A 26116-nucleotide genomic window follows, 5' to 3' on the forward strand; every position below is an offset into this window, starting at 1 on the left:
CTTTAGCAATTGTTCCACAGTAGATGAAAGCACAAAAAGGCCTGTGACCAAGCCCCACACAAGATTATCTACACATCGACACACAGGAAAATTAATCCAGATTAACTAAAGGTGTAAATTTAAAATGGATTAATTAAACCTCTGTGTGGACACGCACTCTGAATTAAAGTGTCCTTTATTTGTTTAACAAATCCACTTTAAATTCACACTATTAGTTCAGACTAATTTTCCTGAGTGTCTCTGTGTAGATAACCCTAAGTAGTCATGTGAGAAGTAAAGTATTGTCATGAATATGAAACTGGGTAGGATACAGAAAACAAAGAATAGGAATAAATGGTCAATTTTCATCATAGCAGAAGATTACAGTGGGTTCCACGAGTTTCCATATAGGACCAATGTTCAGTATATTAATGATCTGGAAAAGTGAGCAAACAGTCACATGACAAAAATTTGCAGATGACCCCAAATTACTTGAGGTTAGGCAGGACTGGAAAAGAGTGTGAGGAATTTCAGAGATACCTAAGGAAGCTAGGTGAATGAGCCATTAAGAGTTTTGGGAAAAGAGATCAATCATCATGCTTTAGGGCATAACCCACGCTTTGACTATTGGGAATTAGAAGGAAACTCTTTATAACAGGGGTAGGCAAACCTATGGCACACGTGCCGAAGGCGGCACACAAGCTGATTTTCAGTGGCACTCATACTGCCCGGGTTCTGGCCACTGGTCCAGAGGGCGCTGCGTTTTAATTTAATTTTAAATGAAGCTTCTTAAACATTTAAAAAACCTTATTTACTTTACATACAACAATAGTTTAATTATATATTATAGACTTATAGAAAGAGATCTAAAAATGTTAAAATGTATTACTGGCACGCAAAACCTTAAATTAAAGTGAATAAATGAAGACTCAGCACACCATGTCTGAAAGGTTGCTGACCCCTGCTTTATAGGGATAGATTATATTACTTCCTACTGCAATCTCTTGGACTTTCCTCTGAGGTAGTTGATGCCGACCACTATCAGAAACAAAAAGGTGAACTGTGGACCAATGGTCTGGTTCAGTATATCAATTCCTATATTCCTAAATTGTGAATAAACCACTGTGAATGATGCTTTCAATTTATTTTTATTTTTTTTTCTGAGTGGTGCCCTCATGCCTGAGCTGCAACTGTTCTGTAAGCCGGTATAGGTGCATACATGTTTTATGTGTATGTGTGTGTGCGCGTGCATGCGAGGCAGAGACAGTGAGAGAGATTTAGGATGAGAAGCATATACTGTTTCCTTCTTTTGACATTTAAACTCAATATTGTGAAATCTTGGCAACTAAAAAATCCACAGAAGTTAGCCCGAATTACCTCAAATTACTAAAATATATGGCAATCTCAAATTAAACATATATAGGAGAAGTGCACATTATTGTACCTTTCATGGAATGCAAATGAACTACAAAGAAACAACACAATTAAAATAGCATTCCAGCATTAGTAAATGAATTGCCTGGAGAATTGCAAAGCAATTAAAATGACCAACATTTTCTCCCTTTTGACATGCAAAATATCCAGATGGAAACAGGAAATTAAATAACATTGTATTTAAACATCTAAAGAAATGAAATTCAACATTTTAAACATTATAATTATTTATTATTTTTATGACAATGCTTCGTAGTAACTAGCTGAAGAGGAGGCCCCACTGTGCTAGTTATTGTACAAACATAGGGTACGTCTACACTATGGGACTATTCCGAATTTACATAAACCGGTTTTGTAAAACAGATTGTATAAAATTGAGTGCGCGCGGCCACACTAAGCACATTAATTCGGTGGTGTGCGTCCGCGGTCCGAGGCTAGCATCGATTTTGGAGCGTTGCACTGTGGGTAGCTATTCCGCAGCTATCCCATAGTTCCCGGAGTCTCCCCCGCCCCTTGGAATTCCGGGTTGAGATCCCGGTACCTGATGGGGCAAAAAACATTGTCGCGGGTGGTTCTGGGTAAATGTCGTCAGTCACTCCTTCCTCTGGGAAAACAACGGCAGACAATCATTTCGCGCCCTTTTTCGCTGGATTTCCCTGGCAGACGCCATAGCATGGCAACCGTGCAGCCTGTTTTGCCGTTTGTCACTGTCACCGTATGTGTACTAGATGCCGCTGACAGAGGTGATTCAGCAGCGCTACACAGCAGCATTCACTTGCTTTTGCATGATAGCAGAGATGGTTACCAGCCATTCTGTACCGTCTACCTTGCCATTGTAAACTGGCAATGATGACAGTTACCAGTCCTTCTGTGCTGTACCCTCTGCTGCTGTCATAGGTGCCCCTGGCTGAGATCGCCCGGGGGCGCAAAAGCCAAAATTGGGAATGACTCTCTGAGTCAATCCCTCCTTTATGGTATCAAAAAATAGAATCAGTCCTGCCTAGAATATGGGGCAAGTGTACTAGAGATCCAGTGTATCGGAGAACCAGAGAGCACAGCCTCTCTGTGTCAGATCCCCCAGGAATGATGAGCTGCATGCTATTCACAGGGGGTGCCCCTGCAACAACTCCACCTGTTGATTCCCTCCTCCCCCAGCCTTCCTGGGCTACCGTTGCAGTGTCCCCCCACTTGTGTGATGAAGTAATAAAGAATGCAGGAATAAGAAACAGTGACTTGTTAGTGAGATAAAATAAGGGGAAGAAGGCAGCCTCCAGCTGCTATGATAGTCCAGACAGGACATTAAGCAGTGTGGGGGACAGGAGCCCAGCATCCTGCTATGATAGTCCAGGCAGTACAGAATCTTTTCTTTACACATGAAGGGCGGGGGCTGATGGAGCTCAGCCCCCTGTTGCTATGATGAAGACGGTTACCAGACCGTCTACTTATGGACTGATGATGAGGACAGATACCAGTCCTTCTGTACTATACAATCTGCCACAAGGCTGATGATGAGGATGGGAGCGCAGTCCTACTGCACTGCACCCTCTGCCACAAGGCTGATGATGACAATGGATATCAGCCATATTGCACCATCAGCCACCAAGGAGGGGGGGAGAGGATACATCAGCTCGCTACTGCAGAATTGCGTCTATCGGCAGCATTCAGCAGCCATAGGGTGACACTTAAAAGAGTCAAGAGAGGATTTTTTTTCCCTTTTACTTCTGGGGGTGGGGGGTGGGGTAAATTGATGAGCTATGCCCTGAACCACCGCGGACAATGTGTTTGACACTACAGGCAATTGGAGCTCAGCCAAGAATGCAAATGCTTTTCGGGGACTGCAGGAACTGTGGGATTGCTTGAGTCCATCCCCGCTCCCTCCCTCCATGAGCGTCCATTTGATTCTTTGGCTTTCCGTTACGCTTATCACGCAGCAGTGCGCGCTGAGTCCCTGCTATGGCGTCTGTCTGGAGATTTTTTTAAAATACTTTGGCATTTCATCTTCTGTATCGGAGCTCGGATAGAACAGATTTGTCTGCCCTTACAGTGATCACATCCGTACGGTCCATGCTGGAGTTCTTTTTGGATTTTGATTTCGGACTGCATCGCCACCCGTGCTGATCGGAGCTCCACGCTGGGCAAACAGGAAATATTCAAAAGTTCGCGGGGCTTTTCCTGTCTACCTGGCCACTGCATCCGAGTTCAGATTGCTGTCCAGAGCGGTCAGTGGTGCACTGTGGGATACCACCCGGAGGCCAATACCGTCGATTTGCGGCCACACTAACCCAAATCCGATATGGCAATTCCAATATTAGCGCTACTCCTCTCGTTAGGGAGGAGTACACAAATCGATTTAAAGAGCCCTTTATATCGATATAAAGGGCCTCTTAGTGTGGACGGGTGTGGTGTTAAATCGGTGTAATGCTCCTAAAACCGGTTTAAACGCGTAGTGTAGACCAGGCCATAGAGTAGTTGACAGTCCCTGACCCAAAGAGCTTACAGTCTAAATAGGCAAGACAGCTAAAGAGCTAAAGAGGTAAGGAAATGATTGAAATCATATAAAGGAAGTGATCAATGTAATGGTGGGAAACATCATGTTAGTGCCACATTGTTATTTTACTTTTAAATTTAGATGGGGTTTTGTTTAGAAAGAAGAGGATATTAGCTAGTGGAGAAAAAAAGAAGGGAGAAGGGGAGATTGAAAGAGGGGATATTGAGAGAGGGACTGGACAGGAGAGGGAAATGAGGAGGAACATATAAAGGGCAGGAGGAGGAAGGCTGAAGTGTAGATAGTGTGAGGAAGGATGCAGGGGGGAGTTGGAGCAAACATATAGTCAACACAGGGAAGAGAATTCACAGATTCAAAACTGTAGAAAGCAACCTGATGACATCATCAGTGTCCACCAGTCTCTGCAGTAGAACCTGCTAAGACTGTTCCTTGTACTTGTTCTGGCCATCTTTGCTTTCTTTTGCCCCTAGTGCTAGCTGGAATATCTTTCTTCCCAAGGCCATATCTTTCTTCCCTGGACTATCTTTCTTCCCCAAGCCTTCAGGACTTAGGGCAGGTCAATGTTGCATGGATCCTAGTGCCCTTGTGAGTGGATGGGTGGATCACCGCTGCTCCACTGTTCTAGGTCCAGGGTTTAGTGATTTGATGCTATGTTACACAATCATTTACACTGTCCGTCTCCTTAATCTCTGAATGAATTAGTCCATAGATTTTGACGTCCCCCTACTCAAGTCTTGCCTCAAAACAAAAACGCTTTTTAGACTTGAAGTTGCTCATCTTTTACCCAACAAAATAGTGACTCATGTTCTTATTTAATGTATATTGTCATTGAAGTCATCTGAGAGGCTGTACAATTTTAAAGTTAATAATTAAAATAAAATGTACCCCAGTAACCAAAAATATTGAAATGGAACAGCTAATGAAAAAAAAATGAGAGCAAAATTATTGGAAAGGCATAGCTAAATAGAAAGGATCTTCACAGAGCCTTGAAGGCAGATACTGTATAAAGCCACAAGAAAAGATGTACTGAACTCAGGAAGGATTTTTTTTTATGGGAGTAACACAACAATCCACTTTCTTTAAAAGATATGTTTAAGTGAGACCAACATTACAGATTATTACTCTAAAAAGTGTACATGATTATTTTTAAATATGTCCATATCCTATTTACTCAATTACTTTATCTGCCCCACAAAAATATTTTTTTAAACATTCAAGTCTGTCTTATTTTTCAGATGGTATCTAATGGGTAACCCCATGTTCCAATAAAATACTTAAACTAGCTATGTTGTCATTTTGAGCTAACAAAATAAGTGTCGTGATCCTGGATTTTTCTTCACTCCTTCACTTCTTGGGAGAGACAGATGACTTATTTCCCTTATTTTTGAATAGTCTCTGCTGAATTGTTTTACTTTATGTGCACAGTAGGTAAATGCAGGGCCCCATTAAAGTCTAGGCCTCAGGCACAGTTATTTTGGGGTATCTTTTAAAAAAAAATTGTACAAAGAAAATTGGCTTAGCAGTAGGACTCAGAGGAAGGAATGGCTGGCTGCCATGCATTGAGCAGCTGCTATGGCATACACAGTTTAGTTAACATCTGGACAGCTGCCTAAAGGGATTTAATTGAGAGCCATGGAGAATATATCATATCTTGGAAATTGTTGGGTATTTTTTTAAAACATGTAATTTGGTACAATATAATGCATTTTAATGGTCCAATTTTTTTCTGTGGAAACATCCTTTAAATTCATTTTATAAAACATCTAAATTGGATATATTTATTCAGTGGAATATATTGTGTGTTGTATATCAAAACAGAGCATATTTAACATGAGTAATGGAAGTGATGGAATAAAAGAGTGACTCCAGCCCAAAGTGCATCAATGACGGGATGAAAATAGAGAACTGAGCATGGATTTCTGAATAGCCCATGCAGGAGCACACACTAAATGTGTGAAACTGTGAGGGAAATCAGGCTTGTGCACTTAGTGTGTGCTGGATGGTGACAGACAGTAGTAGGGAATGCAGACTGGGCCACCTGAATCACGCTCACCAGAGACCTAGTGCAGTTAGGAGAGGCATCAGGAAAGGCTAAGTTTGAAGAGCCTGCATCCTTCATTTTAGCACCCAGCTATGACCGCTGCTAGCTTATAAACCTTAGCCTGGACTTCCACCCTTGAGTACTCTGATAGGAGAAGGGCTGGCACTGATATGAAGAAAGTTATGGTGAGGCTAAATGAGGAGGGTGAAGAGAAAGGTGAGAAAATTGTTCAGAGAAAGATAGAGGTAGGGGAGAGGATGGGATTTTGAGCAAAGAGACATTCGGAAAAACCATGATCAGAGGAAGGAGAGAGACTGTGAGAACAAGGAAGACTGGTAACCAAGATGTGACGGGGGCAGAGAAAACCAGGGCAAGGTAGGAAATTTGGAGTGGATCAAAGTATATGATATGATAGACAGATAGGAGCAAAGGAGGTTAGAAAACAGGAGGATAGGACAATGGCAAAAAATAATGGAAGAGAGAAAAAGGAAAGAAAAAAGAAATGAATAAAACAGTGGAAGGTGAGTCCAAAAAAATGCTTAAGGATAATTGTTTTTGTTTGTTTGTTTTTTACAGATGTATCCATTTTCTTAGAGCTTTTTATCTTTTTTAATATTGAAAATAGTGGGAGGGGAAAAGAGGGTCTTACAACCTGGCCCAGTCTTCTCTTCTGGACAGTCACCAGAGCATTGTAAAGAGACTCAAATCATGAGCCCCACTTGCTTCTAAGCCCTTGGGCCTGGGTAGTGCCTGGTCACTGTTCCTAGCTCTGGGTCTCTCAGGTATGCTCCCAGATGCAAGACCATGTCTGACTCCCTTCTTAGGCAGTGGGGACACAGGCTAGCCACCTTAGACCCTGAAACCAGTGCCTCAGTTCTCCTGACAACCCAGCTGCTTAAATACATTCCTTCAGAGTCAACCCGGCTGTGGGAGCCCTGGTTTCTAACTAAATTCTTCAGAGACAACATAGCAGTAAAGCAAAGAACACCGTTTTAGGAAAGGAATTTTATAGACACTTTGTAGGAAAGAAATGTCTTTCGTAGGTACGTAGAGCACACTAGAAAGGTACAGATAGTTGAAAAAACAACAAAATCCCAACTGGAGAAAGAGGGAGACCTTTCCAATTAGATATGTGGCACTGGGGATGTGAGGATGTGGCTGTTCAGGCAGGAATTAGAATACACGCCTGAACAAATTTATTTTTCCAATTAGAGCTTTGAGTTTCGATGACAAATACTCATGTGCTGCTTTGACAAATTTCGAAAGTATAGAAATAAATGTGCTAAGATATTGTTTCCAATTACAATGCACTCAACATAAAAACAAATATGTACTGTGTGTTGTTTTTAACATCTATGCAAACATTCATTTATATATAAATATATCCATTGATACTGTTTCCCACTTAACATTATCCCTTAAAAAACTTTTTGTGTGTGTAACAGTACATAAAGTACACATTTGTTTTTATGTTGAGTGCATTATAGGTTTCTCTGTGTGTGTGTGTGTGTGTGTATGTGTGTGTCAGGGCCGGCTCTAGGTTTTTTGCCGCCACAAGCAAAAAAAATTTTGGCTGCCCCCACCCCAGCCCTAAGCTCCCCCCGCACCTCCCTGCTGCCCCAGCCCTGGGCTCCCCACCACCACCTGCACCCCCTGCTGCCCCAGCCCTGGGCTCCCCCCCTCCGCACCCCCTGCTGCCCCAGCTCTGGGCTCCCCCCTTCCCGCCCATCAGTGCCCCCCCACCCGCACCCCCCAGCCGCGGGCTCTCCACCCCCTGCCACCTGCACCCTCCTTCCACCCCAGCCCTGGGTCACTGGTGACTTGCTCCCAGGGTGGGTCATTCAGCAGAAATTTTGGATGTGCACAGAGCACAGACAGGATTGATTCCCATATGGTTAGAACAAAGTAGAACAATTTTCAGCTTGTGTGATTGGAGGATATCTGGATGCATATTATAAGATTGTCCTCCAAAAATGAGGAAAAGTTTAGGTGCCTTTATTGTTCTTTTGTTCCACTCTTTGTTTCTATGGGAAATTTGCCAATGCAATATCACTGTCTTCCTTTTAAACAAATAAAACTAAAAAAAAAAAAAAGGCAATAGCTGTAGAAAATAGCAATTCCAGTCCTAAAAAACCACTGGGAAGCATTTCTTGCTCAATTTTATCCTACTTTTTCTACAGCAAATTACAGTGTATCAGTATATTTGATTTGGGAGAAATGAAGTAACAGCTGCCCAAATTGAGTTTGAGCACTTCTGAATTTTGAGGTGTTCAAATCTAGAAGGCAGGTGCTAGATTCCCTTTCTGAATATTAGCTAAATCTGGAAAGGAAAAGTCAATTTCTGCTTCCATGGCTCAGAAGTGGAAATCCTCCTAAGTGCCTGATACTGTATCTAAAGTTGCCCAGGTCCAGTAGAGCCTCCCCTCCCTTACTTTTCATTTTAAATTCTCATGGGATCCACATACCTCCCTTGGTAGGCTTCAAATAGAGAGGGGAACTGTCCATTTAGTCCACCCAATTCCTTCTTTGGAGGCTGCAAGATGAGGTCACACCAGTATCCCTAATCCAGTCTGGGGCTGTCTTCTGAAGGGGATATCTGGGCCAAAGCCTTCTACTCCTTGGGCACACTTGTTCCCCATTCACAGTGCCACCCCGCTCTAGCGGTGAGCTCTCCATTCACAGCAAGCTGCAGCATGAGGTTTCAGCTACCATACTCCCTCACCCTCCCTTTCCTGTTGATAGCCGCCACCGGGATACTGGGAAATGTAGTTCTTTCCCTGCTCCAGGGCTGGCTCTATAGGCAGGGAGCTAACCAAGGAACTACAGCTCCCAGGGTCCCCTGCTGGTTCTCAGCTCCCAGGCCGGATCCCTGCCCACTGCCGACCCTGCAAGTGGGCTGCCCCAAGCACCTGCTTGCTTTGCTGGTGCCTAGAGCTGCCCCTGGTGTGTGTGTGTGTATATATAAATATATATAAATATATATAAATGGTTATAGAAATACTGATACTGTTCTGTTGTGTCTCCCTATTTTTATCTTTATATTTCATAAGAGCAGTGAGACATTCCAGAGACTTCTTAGATGGTTAAGGGCAAAAGTGTGCTAGAATTACCCAGCAAAGCACTCTTCCTGTTGTGTTATAAGAAGTGTTAACATAATAGGTTTAAGAAGATAAATCAACAGAATAAGAGCTCAAATACATGAAATAGAAAAAAGAAAAGACAAAAATTAAACTACATCTTAGCCTATTGCAAAACTCTCTTCCCACCCCCTCAGAAACCAGTTAAGGTTGCTAAGGTGCATGCCTCCCTGCTCAGATAGGCAGACTTGCACTAGCTTGGATCAAGCTAGCATGCTAAAAAGATCAGTGTGGATATTGTGGCTTGGGCAGCAGCTCAGATTCTTAAGCCCACCTGACTCCTTGAGGCTGAGTTTGAGGCGTTAGCCCAAGCCTCTGCCTGTGCTCCATCACCCACTTTGTTCTAGCTTGAGTTGAGCTAGTGTGAGTCTATCTACCTGGGTGGGAAGCATGCTGCCAGTTGCCGCGTAGACATACCTTAAATGACAAAATGTATTTACCCAGGAGCGGCGCCAGAATTTCTGGTGCTCTAGGCAGAATTCAGGGGGCAGCATTTTGTGCGCTCCCCACGGGGTGCACGGGAGCTTCCGGTTCCACTCCCATCGTGCCGCCGAAGAAGGACCCTCTGCCGAAATGCCGCAGGCGACAGCCGCAGTCATTGAGCTGCTCAATTGCCTGCCACTGTTTTCCGCGGCACATTGGCAGAAGGTCCTTCTTCGGCGACGGGAGCGGAACCGGAAGCTCCTGTGCGCCCCATGGGGAGCGCACAAAATGCTGCCCCCCGAATCCTGGCACCCTAGGCAACCGCCTAGGGTCGCCTAATGGAAGCGCCGGCCCTGTACTTACCTATCACATTACGTGCAAAATGAAAAGACACAAAAGCAAGGAAATGAATAGTTTAAGATACTCTAAACTTGATGCTGTCCATGTAATAATAAACATAAACATATTGTTCATACCAATTAAAAATAAATGAATACACTGTACATTCATCACAACATAACCTGAACTCTAACCTATTAATATTTTAGCATGTTAATCTTTTAAGAGATAGAGTTCAGTGGGAAACATTATCAATGAATATGTATAGCAACTTGCAGTATAATATTTTGGTGTTTAAAACTGATGTTTTATTAACATAATGTTGTATATGTAATTTTATAGGAATGGTGCATAATATTGTCAGCTTATGGTAAAATAATGTTTATATGGAGACTTGCATTTGAAGCTAATCAGTATTCCACTAATGTTTATGTACATGTGGTGTTATCATTTTCAGAATAATTTTGTGTTTTGTTTGTTTATTTTTAGATTACTGATGATAAGAAGAATATTTATTTTGAATTAGTTAAAATTGTTGTTATGAAATGCTGTATGCATTTATGCATTTCTTTGTACTCAATATGAATAATGTGTTTTATTATGGGCTGTGTAAGGTTTTATATATTACCAGCTATTCATTTCCTTGCTTTTAAATGTGTTTTTTAAAGTAGCATGATAGATAATTACTCTGTTGCTATTTAGTAATCTTAGCTCATTTCTTAAATGATTTTTTTTTATTTTGTTTTGTTTCATCACTAAAAAAATATTATTAATAACAAGTTCTGTCAAACTGTATTAATCAGACTTCTTCCTCCTTTGTCAGCATTAATATCGTAGAACCCTATCTCATTTTACAATAATGATATATTTTTAAAATATTTTGCTAGTCCTTTCCTTATAAATTGCTTTTAGCATGAGATAATGTCACAGTTTACATATAGTTTAACAGCTGTGGTGCAAAGTAGTTTAGTTTGGCAAGAGAAACACTTCATTTTTTTTCATTTTTTAAAATCTTTTTATTTAAAAAAATGACAATATTCAGCTTATTCAAAAAATTCAGCAGATAGTCTCAGTGAATGTTATTCAATAAAATATGAAAGCATGAGGACTTTTAATTTTTTTTTTTAAATAAGTTTTATTCTTTTTGGAGCCATGTGTATTGGCTCTGGCCCAACAGGAAAGGTAGGCAGAGGAACATCGATCTTCCCCCGGATTTTTCATCGATTTTAGGCTTAAGCATCCAGATGCCTCGCATGGAGCTGTAGTGCCTGTGCTAAGGAGCAGAAACATAGGTTCCTAGAGAATTTTTACAGCCAAAATTCAGTGAGTGAGTTTAGTCACCTACGGTATTCACGGACAGCTCAGTGAGGGGTTTGTGAATCACATATGCCTGATTCTGGGATTTAGGCCTCTAAAGTGGTAGTTAGACACCTAAGTTCTTTTGTGAATCTAGCTGTTGTCTTTTATCAGGTTATGAAAAATAATAAGGCATATTGTTCCTGACCTACAGCAGATACATTAATGAGTTGTAAAAATTCCTTCCATCAGGCTGCAGGATTTCTAATTTATGAATAAATTATTGTTCTCACCCAGTAGAGATCAGCAGATTCATATTTACCATAAAATATAACTCTCATCGTAGGGAGATAAGTTGTGAGTGAAATCACAGATTCATATATTTTAAGGCCAGAAGGGATCAGTTGTGATCACTAGTCTGATCTCCTTGATAACAGGCCATAGATACTTACCCAGTCATTTCTACTTCTTCTTTGAGTAGAGTCCCTGTGGGTGCTCCATTTCAGATGCGCTGCACTCTGTGCCTTTAATCAAAGATTTTTGGTGGCAATGACTATTCGGCTTGCATATATGCCCCACACATCCTTGTGCCCCACACTGAGACTTTATGGGGCTGCGTAGGCAAACCACCCTCCGTTCCTTCTCACCTGATTTCATCCTGAGGCAGAGTCTGCTGTGTGACTGTTCTCTTTAGTATTCAGAAATTAGTTAGTTAGTTAATAGTTATTTTATAATGTTGAAACAGTTCCTTTTTTTCTTTTTCCTTTCCCTTAAAAGATATTTATAAATATAGTTAGATAGATTTAAAATCTTCCCCAATTCAGGGCTGAGTTTTTGTTATTTTGCTTGGGGATGCTGGTCTCCACAGGATTTAAAAGGTGCCTCTCCTTTCACAAGGCTGGTCAGATCAGTGACAGGCATTCTCAGTCCCTCTGCTGTTTTGGAGAGACTCATATTCTCAGTAAGTGTAAGATCTGCATTTTCTTCAAAGGTATATCCCTCCAAAATAGGGATATTAAATTTAAATTAATATTTAATTTTAATTTAATTTAAAATTAAATTTAAACTCCTCATGATGGAACAAGCCTAAAGATGGGCTTCGGCTCCAGGGGCAGGGGACCTGCCTGTACATAGACCTCCCAGTACAGCTAGTGCCCAGGCCACATCAAGATCTCTGTCACTGGAGGCTGCTCAACACATGTAGGTGATACTGTGGCACTATTACTTCTTTAGCACCGAAGACCTTAGAAATTTGCTTCTGTGCAGAAAGAGGCAAAGACTAAACCTCCAAGAAAGTCTTAGTCACCAATGCACAAAAAGGCTTTGGAGACCTCAGGTCCCAAGGGGAGTTCCATAGAGGCTCTGAGTGATTCTGGTACCACAAAGGCAGGTAAGAGATCCTCAAAGACAGACTTGATGCCTAGCTCACATACCTGTACCTGAAGCTGTAGAGACTCTTCCAAGGGGAATTCTACTCTCATCCCTGAACATCAGTCAGTCTCATCAACATGGAAGTCAACTGATGGAATCAGAGTCAACTCAATCCTTTGCCAGTAGCTCGGTGCCAGCTACCTTGGAACCAAAGCCGTCTTCCACAAGTTCTCGCTCAACATATCTCTGAAGCTGTGGGGCCTGCAAGAATTTAGATATTCTAAGGCCCTAATAGTATCTTTGGAGCTGGAGTCCCCTCTGTTAACTGGTACTGGATGGTTATCTACACCGAGATGTACTTTGTCACTGACCACCCCTCCCTCATCATCTAGAGTACCATGCTCACTCTGATCTACAGTACAAGCAGAACAGTTATCTCTCTCCCCCATTGGAGTATGTTGAAAAGAATTCCTTGGACTCAAATCTCAGAACAGGGTTCCCCTGATGCAAGAATTCATAAGAACATAAGAACGGCCATACTGCGTCAGACCAAAGGTCCATCTAGCCCAGTGTCCTGTCTTCACACAGTAGCCAATGTGAGATGCCCCACAGGGGATGAACAGAACAGGTAATCATCAAGTGATCCATCCCCTATCACCCATTCCCAGCTTCTGGCAAATAGAGGCTAAAGACACCATCTCTGACCATCCTAGCTAATAGCCATTGCTGGACCTATTCTCCATGACCTTATCTACTTCTTTTTTTAACCTTGTTATAGTCTTAGCCTTCACAACATCCTCTGGCAAGGAATTCCATAGGTTTACTGTGTATTTTGTGGGGGGGAAAAACAACAAAACCTTCCTTTTGTTTGTTTTAAACCTGCTGCCTATTAATTTCATTTGATGACCCCTAGTTCTTGTGTTATGAGAAGGAGTAAATAACACTTCCTTATTTACTTTCTCCACACCAGTCATCATTTTATAAACCTCTAACATATCCCCCCTTAGTTGTCTCTTTTCCAAGCTGAAAAGTCCCAGTCTTACTAATCTCTCCTCATATGGAAGCCGTTCCGTATCCCTAATAATTTTTGTTGCCCTTTTCTGAACCTTTTCCAATTCCAATATACACCTCTACTCTGATATAACACGACCCAATATAACATGAATTATGTTTATGTGTCTGACGATTTTGTTCTTTACTATAGTTTCAACTAGTTTCCCTGGTACTGAAGGCAGGCTTACTGGCTTGTAATTGCCAGGATCACCTCTGGAGCCCTTTTTAAAAATTGGTGTCACATTAGCTATCCTCCAGTAATTTTAGTAGTTTTGTAATTTCACATTTGAGTTCCTTCAGAACTTTTGGATAAATACCATCTGGTCCTGGTGACTTATTACTGTTTAGTTTATCAATTAGTTCCAAAACCACCTCTAATGATACCTCAGTCTGGGACAGTTCTTCAGATTTGTCACCTAAAAAGAATGGTACATATTTGGGAACCTCCCTCACATCCACAGCCGTGAAGACCGATGCAAAGAATTCATTTAGTTTCTCTGCAATGACCTTATTCTCCTCGAGTGCTCCTTTAGCATCTCGATTGTCCCGTGGTCCACCGGTTATTCGGCAGGCTACCTGCTTCTGATGTACTTAACATTTTTTTGCTATTATTTTTTGAGTCTTTGGCTAACTGTTCTTCAAATTCTTTTTTGTCCTTCCTAATAATATTTTTACATTTCATTTGAGAGAGTTTATGCTCCTTTGTATTTTCCTCACTAGGATTTATCTTCCATTTTTAAAAGGATGCTTTTTTGCCTCTCACTGCTTCTTTTATTTTGTTGTTTAGCCACAGTGGCGCTTTTTTGGTTCTCTTACTATTTTTTTTAATTGGGGTATACATTTAATTTGAGCCTCTATTATGGTGTCTTTAAAAAGTTTCCATGCAGCTTTTGGGGATATCACTTTTGGTGCTATACTTTTCAATTTCTGTTTAACTAACCTCCTCCTTTTTGTGTAGTACCCCTTTCTGAAATTAAATGCTAATTTCCCTCCCTCCTACAGTGAGATACGGGAGAGTGATAGACCTCAAAGGACAACCACCTGTTAAGAACCCAGATGGTTGCATCCACCTATACCATATGTCCTTCACCTCCCAGTGGTCTTGTTGGGACCCATGGGCATTTTATCATCAGCAATTTGTGACAAAATCTTCACACCATTGGCGGGAGCAGAGAAAAACTCATTCCCCCTACCACCTCTACCACCACCAGTGCCAGAAGATGGGACCTTCAAAAAGCAGGAATCAAGGGCAGACAAGGAGGTGACATCTCTTACAAATACTTCCTCCTCATTGTCTGACAAAGTTCTGACACCTCCACTGCCTTCTATGATGGATGATGACAGACAATTCCAGGAACTGAATACGCGAATTTCTGCCATGTTTCAGATTTCATTCGAGGAGGTTCAGAGTCTCACTGTAAACTTCTGAACATTTTAAATATGTCAACATTCATGAGGATTGCCATCCCAGTCAATGAAGCTCTTATGGAACCTGCCAAATGGTTTTGACCATTTGGCAAAACCAAGCTACTGCACCACCTACCTGAAAGAAGACAGATAAAAAGTATTATGTCCTTGCCAGGGATTCAGAATTTCTTTTTTTTTCAAATGGTGCCAAAATCTCTGTTAGTGGAGGTTATAAATGCACAGAGTACACAGGATAGCTCAAATTCTAGCCCTTATACCAAGGACTACAATAGGCTCAATCTTTTGGTGGTAAATGTTATTCTTCAGGCAGATTTCAATTTAGAATAGTGAACTATCAGGTGAAATATGACCATTTAATTTCAAAAAATGTAATTCCTTTATTGATCATCTCCCAGAGGAGCATTGTGAACAACTTGAGTTTCACACTTTGGCAAAGATATTGTTCCAGGCTTCCTCGGATGCTGTGGATATTGTAGCATAGTCTGTATCCACTTCAGTGGTCATAAGAAGAGCATGTTGGTTGCAGCTGTTGGGCTTCCCAAAGACAGGATCAGAGTACCATCAAGGACCTTCCCTTTGACAGTGATGAGCTCTTTGCAGACTCTCCACACTTTAAGGGACTCAAGAACCATGCTGTTATATTCCTGTATATAAGAGGAGATTTACAAGGTCTCAGATGGCACAAAGAATACGCCCAGCCCAGCCCAGCCCAGCCCAGCACTATATTCAATTTACTGTAGTTCATCTGTGTCCCTGGGCAAGAGAACCAACATACTCTAAACAGAAACCTCCTTCAGCTACAGCTGCACCTTCTCAGCTGTGTGTGTCCTCCAAGTGACAATATTAATGGCTTAGTTGAGAGTCTCAACTATCCAGTCAACAGGGTTTTGCAACCCATCCTATGCCTGTCCCTCCTTTTGGTTACTGCCTCTCCCATTTTCAGGCTGCATAGGAGAATATAACATCCAAGAAATGGGGTTTGGAAGCCATAACATCTGGTTACACTATTCATTTCAAATCTATCCCCCCCACCCATTCCCCACCCCTTCCCTTTTCAGGGAGCCATCTCATGATCAATTGCTGATGCAAGACGTTGCCTCACTTCTACATGTAGGGATTGTGGAAACAGTTTCTGTGCAGCATAGGAGAAGGGGATTCTATTCAAAGTACTCCCTGGTCCCCAAAAGTAACAGAAGATGGAGGCCAATTTTAGATCTCATGTTTCTAAAAAGATATGTGAAACAACATAAGAATGGCCATACTGGGTCAGACCAAAGATCCATCTTGCCCAGTATCCTGTCTTCTGACAGTGGCCAATGCCCCCCAGAGGAAATGAACAGAACAGTCAGTCATCAAGTGATCAATGCCCTATTGCCCATTCCCAGCTTCTGGCAAACAGAGGCTAGGGACACCATCCCTGCCCATCCTGGCTAATAGACATTGATGCACCTATCCTCCAGGAATTTATCTAGTTCTTTTTTGAACCCTATCTTGGTCATCACAACATCCTCTGGCAAAAGAGTTCCACAGACTGACTGCATGTTGTATACAAAAAATACTTCCTTTTGTTTGTTTTAAACCTGCTACCTATTAATTTTATTTCGTGACCCCTAGTTCTTGTGTTATGAGAAGGACTAAATAACACTTCCTTCTTTACTTTCTCCAGACCAGTCATGATTTTATAGACCTCTATCATATCCCCCTTTCGTCATATCTTTTCCAAGCTGAAAAGTCCTAGTCTTATTAATCCCCCCCATATGGCAGTCGTTCTGTACCCCTAATAATTTGTGTTGCCCTTTTCTGAACTTTTTCCAATTCCAATATATCTTTTTTTGAGATGGGGCAACTATGTCTGCATGCAGTATTCAAGCCAGGGGCATACCATGGATTTATAGAGAGGCAATATGATATTTTATGTCTTATTATCTAACCCTTTCTTATTGATTCCCAACATTCTGTTCACTTTTTTGACTGCCGCTGCACATTGAGTGGATTTTTTCAGAGAACTATCCACAATGACTCCAAGATCTCTTTCTTCACCAGGGAGTACTTTGAGTAGTAACAGCTAATTTAGACCCCAGCATTTTATATGTATAGTTGGGATTATATAAATTCAGGATGGTAACCCTTGCAGCAATAATACCTTCATTAGATTTAGGAGATTGGTTTGTGACTCTTGACCTACAAGACACACATTTTCATGTCACTGTTCATATTTCACACAAGATATTTCAACTAGGAGACACTTTTCTCATCTCATGGGTCTTCTCTATGCATATCCACTGACACCAATATTGTTGAAGATTCTCAACAAGATTGGACCGTGGTCATATTGATTGTACCAATGTGGCTGAAACAAGTTTGATACCTCTTTCTAAAAAAACCCTCATTTCCTGCCCTCCATGGGGGCTTCTGATCAGTCCTTGTTTGCTGACTCAGGATGCTGTTTGAACACTGCATCCCAACCTGCAATTTCTGAAACTCCAAGCATGGTTTCTTGATGGTTCTCAGGAGTAGAGATACTCTGTTCATCAGAAGTATAACACATTTTTTTAAACAGTAGAAACATCTAAATGAAATAGTTATCTCCATCGTGGAAACTATATCATCTTTGGTGTAACCGTTGTTGGATCTTGCCAACTCACTCTTCTCTTCCTATGGTATTGGATTACCTGTTGGAACTGAAAGCACTGGGGCTTTGTATGAATGCCATTATGGTAAACTTAACTGCAATAACAGCTTTTCACTCATCCATAGAGGTTTTTTTCAGTCTTTTCACCACCTCCCTAGCTAACCCATTCCAGTGCATCGCCACTCTCCTAGTGAAATAGTGTTGCCTAATATATAACCTAGACCTCCCCCACTGCAACTTGAGACCATTGCTTCTAGTTCTGTCATCTGCCACCACTGAGAACAGCCGAGCTCCATCCTCTTTGGAGCCCACTTCAGGTAGTTGAAGGCTGCTATCCCCCCCTCACTCTTCTCTTCTGCAGACTAAATAATCCCAGTTCCCTCAGCCTCTCCTCTTAAGTCATGTGCCCTAGCCCCCTAATAATTTCTGTTGCCCTCCGCTGGACTCTGTCCAATTTGTCCACATCCCTTCTGTAGTGGTGGGACCAAAACTGGATGCAGTACTCCAGGTGTGGCCTCACCAGTGCTGAATAGATGGGAATAATCACTTCCCTCGATCTCCTGGCAATACTCCTACTAATACATCCCAATATGCTGTTGGCCTTCTTGGCAAGAAGGGCACACTGCTGACTCATATCCAGCTTCTCATCCACGGTAATCCCCAGGTCCTTTTCTTCAGAGCTGCTGCTTAGCCAGTCGGTCCCCATCCTGTAGCAGTGCATGGGATTCTTCCTTCCTAAGTGCAGGACTCTGCACTTGTCCTTGTTGAACCTCATCAGATTTCTTTTGGCCCAGTCCTCCCATTGTCATTCCAGAAGAGCACTAGCTATGTCTATAGCCTTACTTAAAGATTTACCATTTCAAGACACCCTTAGAGCAGCAACTTGTCCTCTGGTAATACTTTTTGTAACCATCATGCCTTAATTCCAGCTTCAAGATCAGATGCTGCAGTAGGCAATGCAGTTCTCTCCTCTGTATTGAACTCTGCTCCAAACCTTAGTGGGGTACTGCTCAGGAATCACCTGAAGTGGAGCACCCACAGGGACAATACTCAAAGAAGAGGTTATTCAACTTGTACAGTAACTGGAGTTCTTTGAGCTGAGTGTAGGCTTCATGTTCATCACTTACAGTAAATTTACAAGTGAGTTCATGTGGATTTAGTTAAACATTTTGAGTGCAAAAAGAGAGTGAATGTATGTATAAAATGGGCTGATGCTTAGAATTTTTCCCCCCCACAGTTCTCACAAGTTCCCTCAAAAATAAACATAATTGGATGGAAGTAGCATTGACAGTTTAAGTCAACTGAGTTTATATTAGAAACCCAGTTATGCCACACTCTGCAAAGTTTCCTTTTCCCCTCAAAAAAACAACAAAAAATCCACATAAAAAGCAATGTTGGCCTCAAAATTGGTTGGTTAAATCTAAGGGGTAAGAGCTGTTTTCTGATGCTTTTGAAGTGACTCAAACAAAGGAATCAGAGAATTATGACACCACAACAACAGAATGTTCCCCAGGATTAAAAAACTTCTAACATTTTATTTGTTATTTTATAGTAAAAAGTGGAAAGAATAGAGATAAAATCTAGGTTACAGTATTTGCTTATGTTAGTTATGATTGATTACATACAACCAAAATTAAATTGCTAAAAAATAAGATTTGAAATAATGATATCAGAATGCACCATCAGTTCTGATGAGTTTATAGTAGAATGCCAAATGAGTACTGGAGAAACAAGTTGTCATCTTCTGTTTTACATCTGTCTTATTTTATGTTTATAGCCTTTTGTCTTTGCAGAGAGTGCTGAAAATATAAACTGTTTGCTAGGGAGTCTTATCAATGGGGAAACATTTGTTTTTTTTGTTACCAAAAGAAGTTGTTTGTGATTAATTCCGTTGATATATATTTGGCTGGAAGTGGAAAAAGTGGATGTGAGGAGCAGCGCACTGAGGGCAGTGCAGAAGGGAGGAAGAGGAGCAAAAGAACAGGTCTGAAACAACAGAATCCTGGGGGAGGGGCAGCACAATGGTGACATTCCTCCCTTCTGTAGGTGTTAAGAGGCTCATTAACCTACTGCTACATCTATTTCCTTTCTGCAAGACCTATGAGGCTTGTTGGGGACCCTCCTAGCCTTAAGAGGGCTTTAAGGGCCCCTCATAACCAGCCACCACTCACTGGAAACCTTATGGAGCCAACATTCCTTTCCAGTTTTGTCAGGCAGCTGGCAGTTCCAGTCTAGTTCCTCTGAGACAAACAAGCTTTCTAAGGCATGCAGGTTTGGGAAGGATGAGGTTACTTACCCCATAAGGAGTGGAGTGGGGGGAGTTCAAGATCCTCTTATGACAGGCAAGAGGAGGGATGTTGGGGACCCCTAAGTCTTATATGGCTTGTCAGAGGGTCTTGTCAAGGCGAAGCCCTACTTCTGTGCTGCAGTGGGATTTCTGTCTAGTGGACCACACGAGATCCCAAGAGATTGACGTGGCCATGCCTGCCATGATATATTGCACGCCTCAACCCCCCCCCCCACACACACACACACCAGTGTAAAGTGTAAAGTTACACCCATAAACTAGGAGACACCTATAAAACCAGAGGCCTGATTAAGATTAAAGATGGTAACTTTTTTTGAGCATAGAGTAAATTATTGAAAAATTGATTGTTCAGGGTACCAACACTGTTTGTGAATTTGGGTTGGATTCAGCAAATAGTGTTAGCCATAAAAAAAATACTAAAAACAAAAAATTCAGAAATATCAAAACTTTAGTTTAAAAAATGTTGAAATGGTTCATTTAAACTGAATGTCAATTCAAAATGATATTGTACAAATTAAATGTAAAATCAAATTGATGTTTAATTTGGAAATATTGTTTTTCTTCAGGGGTAGGACTAGATGACCTCCTGAGGTCTCTTCCAACCATAATCTTCTATGATTCTATGATCACCATTCTAAACATTTCATTCTGACTGAAATAATTTTTTTTGTTTTTGTTTTATTGTTACAGAGTGTAAAATGAAAAAAAAATCAGTTTTTATTTTAAATGAACTGTTTTCTTTTTGTTTTTCGGTTCAGCTACCAAACAACTCCACTCTAGTTAAGACCTTTTCCTGTATAAAGGGCCCCTTTCTCTCTGTACATAGTATCTAAAGAAGAGTACAATAATTGAATTAGACTGACTTACTAACTTAAACTACTGCCATTTTTATAGTTGCTGGAAATACAGGCTATTATTTCTCCTTAGTTAGCAGGTTGTAATACTTTCTGTAATACTTTGAAAAAGAGCACAGTATCAGCTGTGTATATCATGTTTATAATATTATATTTCTATTAGCTGTGATAATTTATTGACAGATCTGGGTAACAAGAGTAAAGGAAGAATTGGGTGATCTTTATTGAGCTAAAGCTTAGTCTGCTTTATAAACGGTGACTGAACAGTGAAGACAAAATGATAATAATAAAAAAAGTTTTGAACCAGAAAGCATAGAAAAGCATAACCTACACATATTTTTAGTATAAAGCAACTAACGTTTTTTTTAAAATATATAGCTAAAATATAACTTAAAAGATTCTACTCTTGAAATTATATTAGTGTCAGGAAATATATTTGAACATAGCAATCTTGCAAGCTTTCTAAAGCTCATTGAACCATCAGAGGCAGCTACTGTGGAGACAGCAGACCAGATTTTCTGGACCAGATGGTTTATGCTTATCATAAGGCTGGAGGTCTGGCTTTGTTATCTGTATGTAGCCCCAATCCTATGGCTGTCAGAGTCTGTCTTCTTCCTTTGAGGGCTACTTAAGCAACCAGGAATCAACCAGAAGAAAGGGCATTTAACCAAACCCATTTTACATTGGGCAAGCCAACCAAAGGTACTCCTCTACTGACCAGATCCTCCAGCTGCCCTAATATCACAGTATTTTCAAACCATACGGTGAGTGAGACATCATCCTCCCTGCTTCTTCCTCCTACATCCATAATAAAATGGATTAGGGTGACCATATTTCCCTATGCTGAACAAGGGACACCTGGTAAAATTATTCATATTCAAGCAAGTTCAATGGCAATCAATCAGAACTATGTAGTACAAACATTCAAATTAACATCAAATTGACTGGGCCCCTGTTAAAAAGAAATACTGCTTTGTTGGATTATTTTTATTTACCTTCTTATCCTTAAGACTTTAGGGTTCACGCATGGAGAGGTGACACACACACACTCCTGTACACCTCTCTCACACAGGATGTGGCTGGGTGGGTGTGTGTGATTGACCAACCCAATCCTCCTGTCTGGCGCTCTCTGCCTTCCAGGCCTGACTGGGCCCCCGAGACCGACCCATTTCTCCTGGTACCTAGCACTGTGTCTTCCTGAGGCAACACGTGGGGTGAGGGGATGCAGGGTCACATGCCCTTCTCCCCAGATTTCTGCCAGGGTTCACATCAGAATGTGGCTAGCAGCAGCCTTTCCGCACTGTGCATGAAGGAGGGGACGGGAGCTGCTTCCTGTTGCAGTGGAGGATGGGGAGAGGAAGGGATGACCTAGCTCGTGTCTTCGCAGAGCTCATCTCTTCTCCCTCCTCCCACCCCTCGCCTTGTGCTGGAAGCAGCTTATCCTTTCCTGCCAACACAGTGTTGAAAGGCAGATAACACTTCCAGGCTGCTGCTGGCCACCGACATAACCCAGCCGCCTCCTACAGTGCAGGCAGGAAGGGGTTAACCCCTAAGGATGCACTGTGCACCAGGGCCCAGGAACCTGATTGCAGGAGCTTCAGCAAACCTGGCCAGAGAGATGGCTCAGCAGTGGAGGGTGCCTAGAGGACAGAGCTAGGGGGAAGAGAGTGCTAAGCCGCTGCCCGGGGGGCTGCTGTGGAGTCTGCAGGGTCAGGGGCAAACAGGCTGGAAATTGCTTCACCACTACCACTCCACAGCTTAGCTGAGAGGCAGAGAGGCTTCCCTGTGCGGGGCTCTGGCACATGCAGGGCTTCGCTCCTCCTGGCCAGTGCACCGGACCAGAGTGTCTTGGGCTTTCCTGGGGCGCTGGCCCAGCCAGAGGCAGTGGGGAAAGGAAGGAGCCTTCTGGCAAGCCCATTGATGAGCTAAGCATTCTGACCAGGGGCTGGTTCTCCACACAGCACTGGGAGTGGAATGTGCCCCGCTGGGGGGGATATGGAGGAGCCAGCGGGATTGGGGTGGGGTGAAGGGGCAAAGCAGGGAGAGGACAGCGAGAGGGGGAGCACATAACGGGCCAGTGGGTGAGCTGCAGAGGCAACACATAACTGGCCGCTACCTGGCGCCTGCCTGCACTCATCAGCCAGCACTGGCTGAAAACAGGACGGGGGTGAGGCCCGGCTGGCTGAAAGCCAGCATGCAGTGGGGGCTGTGCTGATGGAACAGCAGGGGGAGCAGCCGGCCCCGCGTGCTGCAGCTTTGCCCAACCACCAACCTTGCACACCCACACCCATCATCAGCCACGGGACCCTCCCACTCACCACTGGTGAGTGGGAGGCTGGCGAGCAGGGATCTGGCCAGCTGCAGGACCCACCAGTACTGATGGGAGGGAGAAGACAGAAATTACAGGACAATTTGCCCATTTTTTTAAAAAAAAAGTCAGAACACATGCAGGAGGGCTTAAATACAGGCCTGTCCCTTTAAAAACGGGATGTCTGGTCACCATAGAATGGATTGACTCTGGAAAGAGGTGTGTCCAGCTCTCCTGGACTGGAGGGAGTGTCATTGCAACTCAGGATCTATAAGGGTGCTTTAAAGGGCGAAGATGTATATGAAGGGTGGAGAAGAATCTAGAGAACTTTTTATTCCTCTTGCATATATATGTACACCCCACAAAATAAAATGTGTAATTAAATTTCACTCTTATTTTCTACTAATTGACACTCCTAGCCATATATGGTGGGCAGATTCATCCTGTATCCATAATCACTGTCATTAATTTCCCAAGATGCAGACCTAACACAGGGCACAATTCTAAATATTCACTGCCTTTACAGAAGTCAAACACAATTCCATGTTACAAACTCGCCTTAGAATTTCATTGTGCAAGTATATGCTAATTTATGCCTGTATCTTCATTTCATTTTTAAAAATAAAAGAAAAGCCAACACACAAACTTCGATTAAAGAATGGGGGGGGGGGATGGAAAATAGAGATAAATAAAGTGTAGTTGGCGTTTGTGGTGGTAGTGGATGCACTGTCAGTGCTTAGCATTCCTTGAGAATTCTGTACTTGTTCTGTTCAAGGTTCCATTCTCGGGGAGGATGCTTTTTCATTGTGTGATGGTCTGTAGATTGTGTGTTGTGGGTGTTTCTTCCCTTGATTTCCAGAGATTAAGTACAACAGGAAAAAAATATTTTTTAAAAATGTGTCATAACTTCATTTAACGAGTGCTATACATAAGCAATAGTTTGAACAGATTTCTGATGAGTTTTAAGCAATATACTATGAAAGACATCAGGAATAAGTTATTTCTTAGAAATATAAATCATCTTATCACTGAAAGTCACCCAACCAAGGAAAATTGTTCTTGTAAAGACTTTGATTATTTTGTTCTGCAGAATCTTTAAAATTTTGGTCCATTTTTCTATTCCATTTTAAGTGCAATAAATTTATTCTGCCTGTTAATTTTTCCTTTGTTTTCTTTTCAGCTCCTTGTGGCTATAATGTAACCTCTCCGAATGGTACAGTTTATTCCCCAGGATTTCCAGATGAATATCCAAATTCAAAGGACTGTACATGGCTTATTTCTGTCCCTCAAGGCCATGGGGTTTATATCAACTTTACCTTACTCCAAACTGAACCAGTGAATGACTACATTGCAGTTTGGTATGTGACTGTTCAACATAAAATAATTGGTGTCTGGTTGATTTGTCCTTGACTCTTTGTCTGTAGCTCTGACTTTTACTTAGTGGTGTTCTCTACAATGCAATATAGGTTCCAAAGACACAGAGTAGTTAAGAGTAAGGTTAAAACAAAAATGGAACATAAACTAACTGCATAAATGGACAGAATAAGTTCCACATAATACAGCATTCTTGTAGTAGTATTGGTCACAGGATATTAGAGATATCAGGTGGGTTAGGTAATGTCTTGTATTGGACCAACACAGAAGTTGGTCCAATAAAAGATATTACCTCACCCACCTTGTAACCCTTATGGTGCAGGCAGGTGATAACAGTTATGTTTGTTTTTTAGTTGTTGTTTTTGGTAATTTTACTTTTAAAATGAAAAATATTAATTAAAATATAGTGTTCATGTTAATTTGAAAATAATGAATATTTATATCATGATGCATTGGGCAGAAGAAGGAAAAATTTCAAAGCCCTTTTAGCCTCATTTTTTTAGGTCCTCTTTGAGTGCTTGCCTCGATCCATACTTCCAGCAGTCATTACTCACTGTCTGCTGCTTCACGGGAAGATGCAAATGTAGGCAAGGTGGTCCAGCTGTCCCTCTTCAGAGGAGACTCCAAATCTCATCTTCTGGGGTAACAGCTTGGGTGTCATCTACAATGTAATGACATATGCAAGCACTCGAAGAAGAAAAAAGGTTACTTCTCATAACCGTTGTTCTTGAAGATGTTTAGCATATTTCCATTACACAGTGCACCCTCCTTCCCCAGCACATGAGAGTCTAACATTAGGTTCCAGTGCGAAGAAACTGGAGGAGGGATGGAGAATCTCTATCCTTTATATCCTCACTTGCAGCACAAGGAGCTTGGAGATAGGTGGGGTTACCCCATAGGTACTGCTAGGCAAAATTATCTGGCACTGCTGCCTGAGGCGCACACATGCCCACAGTATGATGGACATATCCAACACACCTCAAAGAACCACTGTTGCAAGAAGGTAAGTAAAAGTGGTTGGTTTTATTTTAATTGTATTTATTTATAGTTGTCATTAGTGGCAGAATGTATTTATGCTAGGATGGGGTAATTTTCAAAGCTGGTACTGGAATGAATAGTTATAAATGCATTAAACACACTTGACAAATGACACGGTTTAAAACATAGTTCATGTATACTCTGGTTTTATATATATAATATATTTGTCTGTGATCAGGAGGTTAACTTGATAGGCTTAGGATAGACAAGACATGAATTAATGCACTGGGTTTTTATCTGTCAGAAGTTGGACTGAACTCATCATAGACTGAAGTGAGCAAATATCCTTCTGATCTAAAGATAGTGAAAGGGCAGAAGCTAAATGATTTCTGGAGTATAGTGTAGTAAAGTACATATCACAAAAGCTTCTTGATTCAGCTTGGGTTCAGCAGGTGTAACCTATGGAGGGCCACAAAAGAAGTGTTCTAGAGGTTGGAAAGTGAAAACAGTATTTTAGTTGTTCTGACTTTTTTAGCTGAAATGTTTTTACATAATGATACTCAAAATGAAAGTAGCTTAATATTGTACGTGTGTGTGTGTGTATTTGGTGTCTGTCCTGCTGTTGTGAGATGCAGAGCTCTTATTTGATTTCTGA

General features: G+C 41.7%; 1 protein-coding gene across 16 annotated transcripts in view; it reads left to right on the plus strand.

The window, feature by feature from the left end:
* The window catches only part of CSMD1 (CUB and Sushi multiple domains 1), a 1616238-nt gene that overhangs the window by 1397426 nt on the left and 192696 nt on the right, over positions 1-26116 (plus strand). For all 16 annotated transcript variants that reach the window (XR_005595828.1, XM_039529053.1, XM_039529047.1 and 13 more), the window contains one exon: positions 24290-24467. Coding sequence is in view for 15 of the 16 variants with exons in the window: in XM_039529053.1 (XP_039384987.1) it covers positions 24290-24467 (178 nt within the window). In the remaining variant the exon portion in view is untranslated. The remainder of the gene's footprint in view (positions 1-24289; positions 24468-26116) is intronic.

The sequence above is a fragment of the Mauremys reevesii genome, linkage group 3 (assembly GCF_016161935.1).
Source record: "Mauremys reevesii isolate NIE-2019 linkage group 3, ASM1616193v1, whole genome shotgun sequence".
Lineage (NCBI taxonomy): Eukaryota > Metazoa > Chordata > Testudines > Geoemydidae > Mauremys > Mauremys reevesii.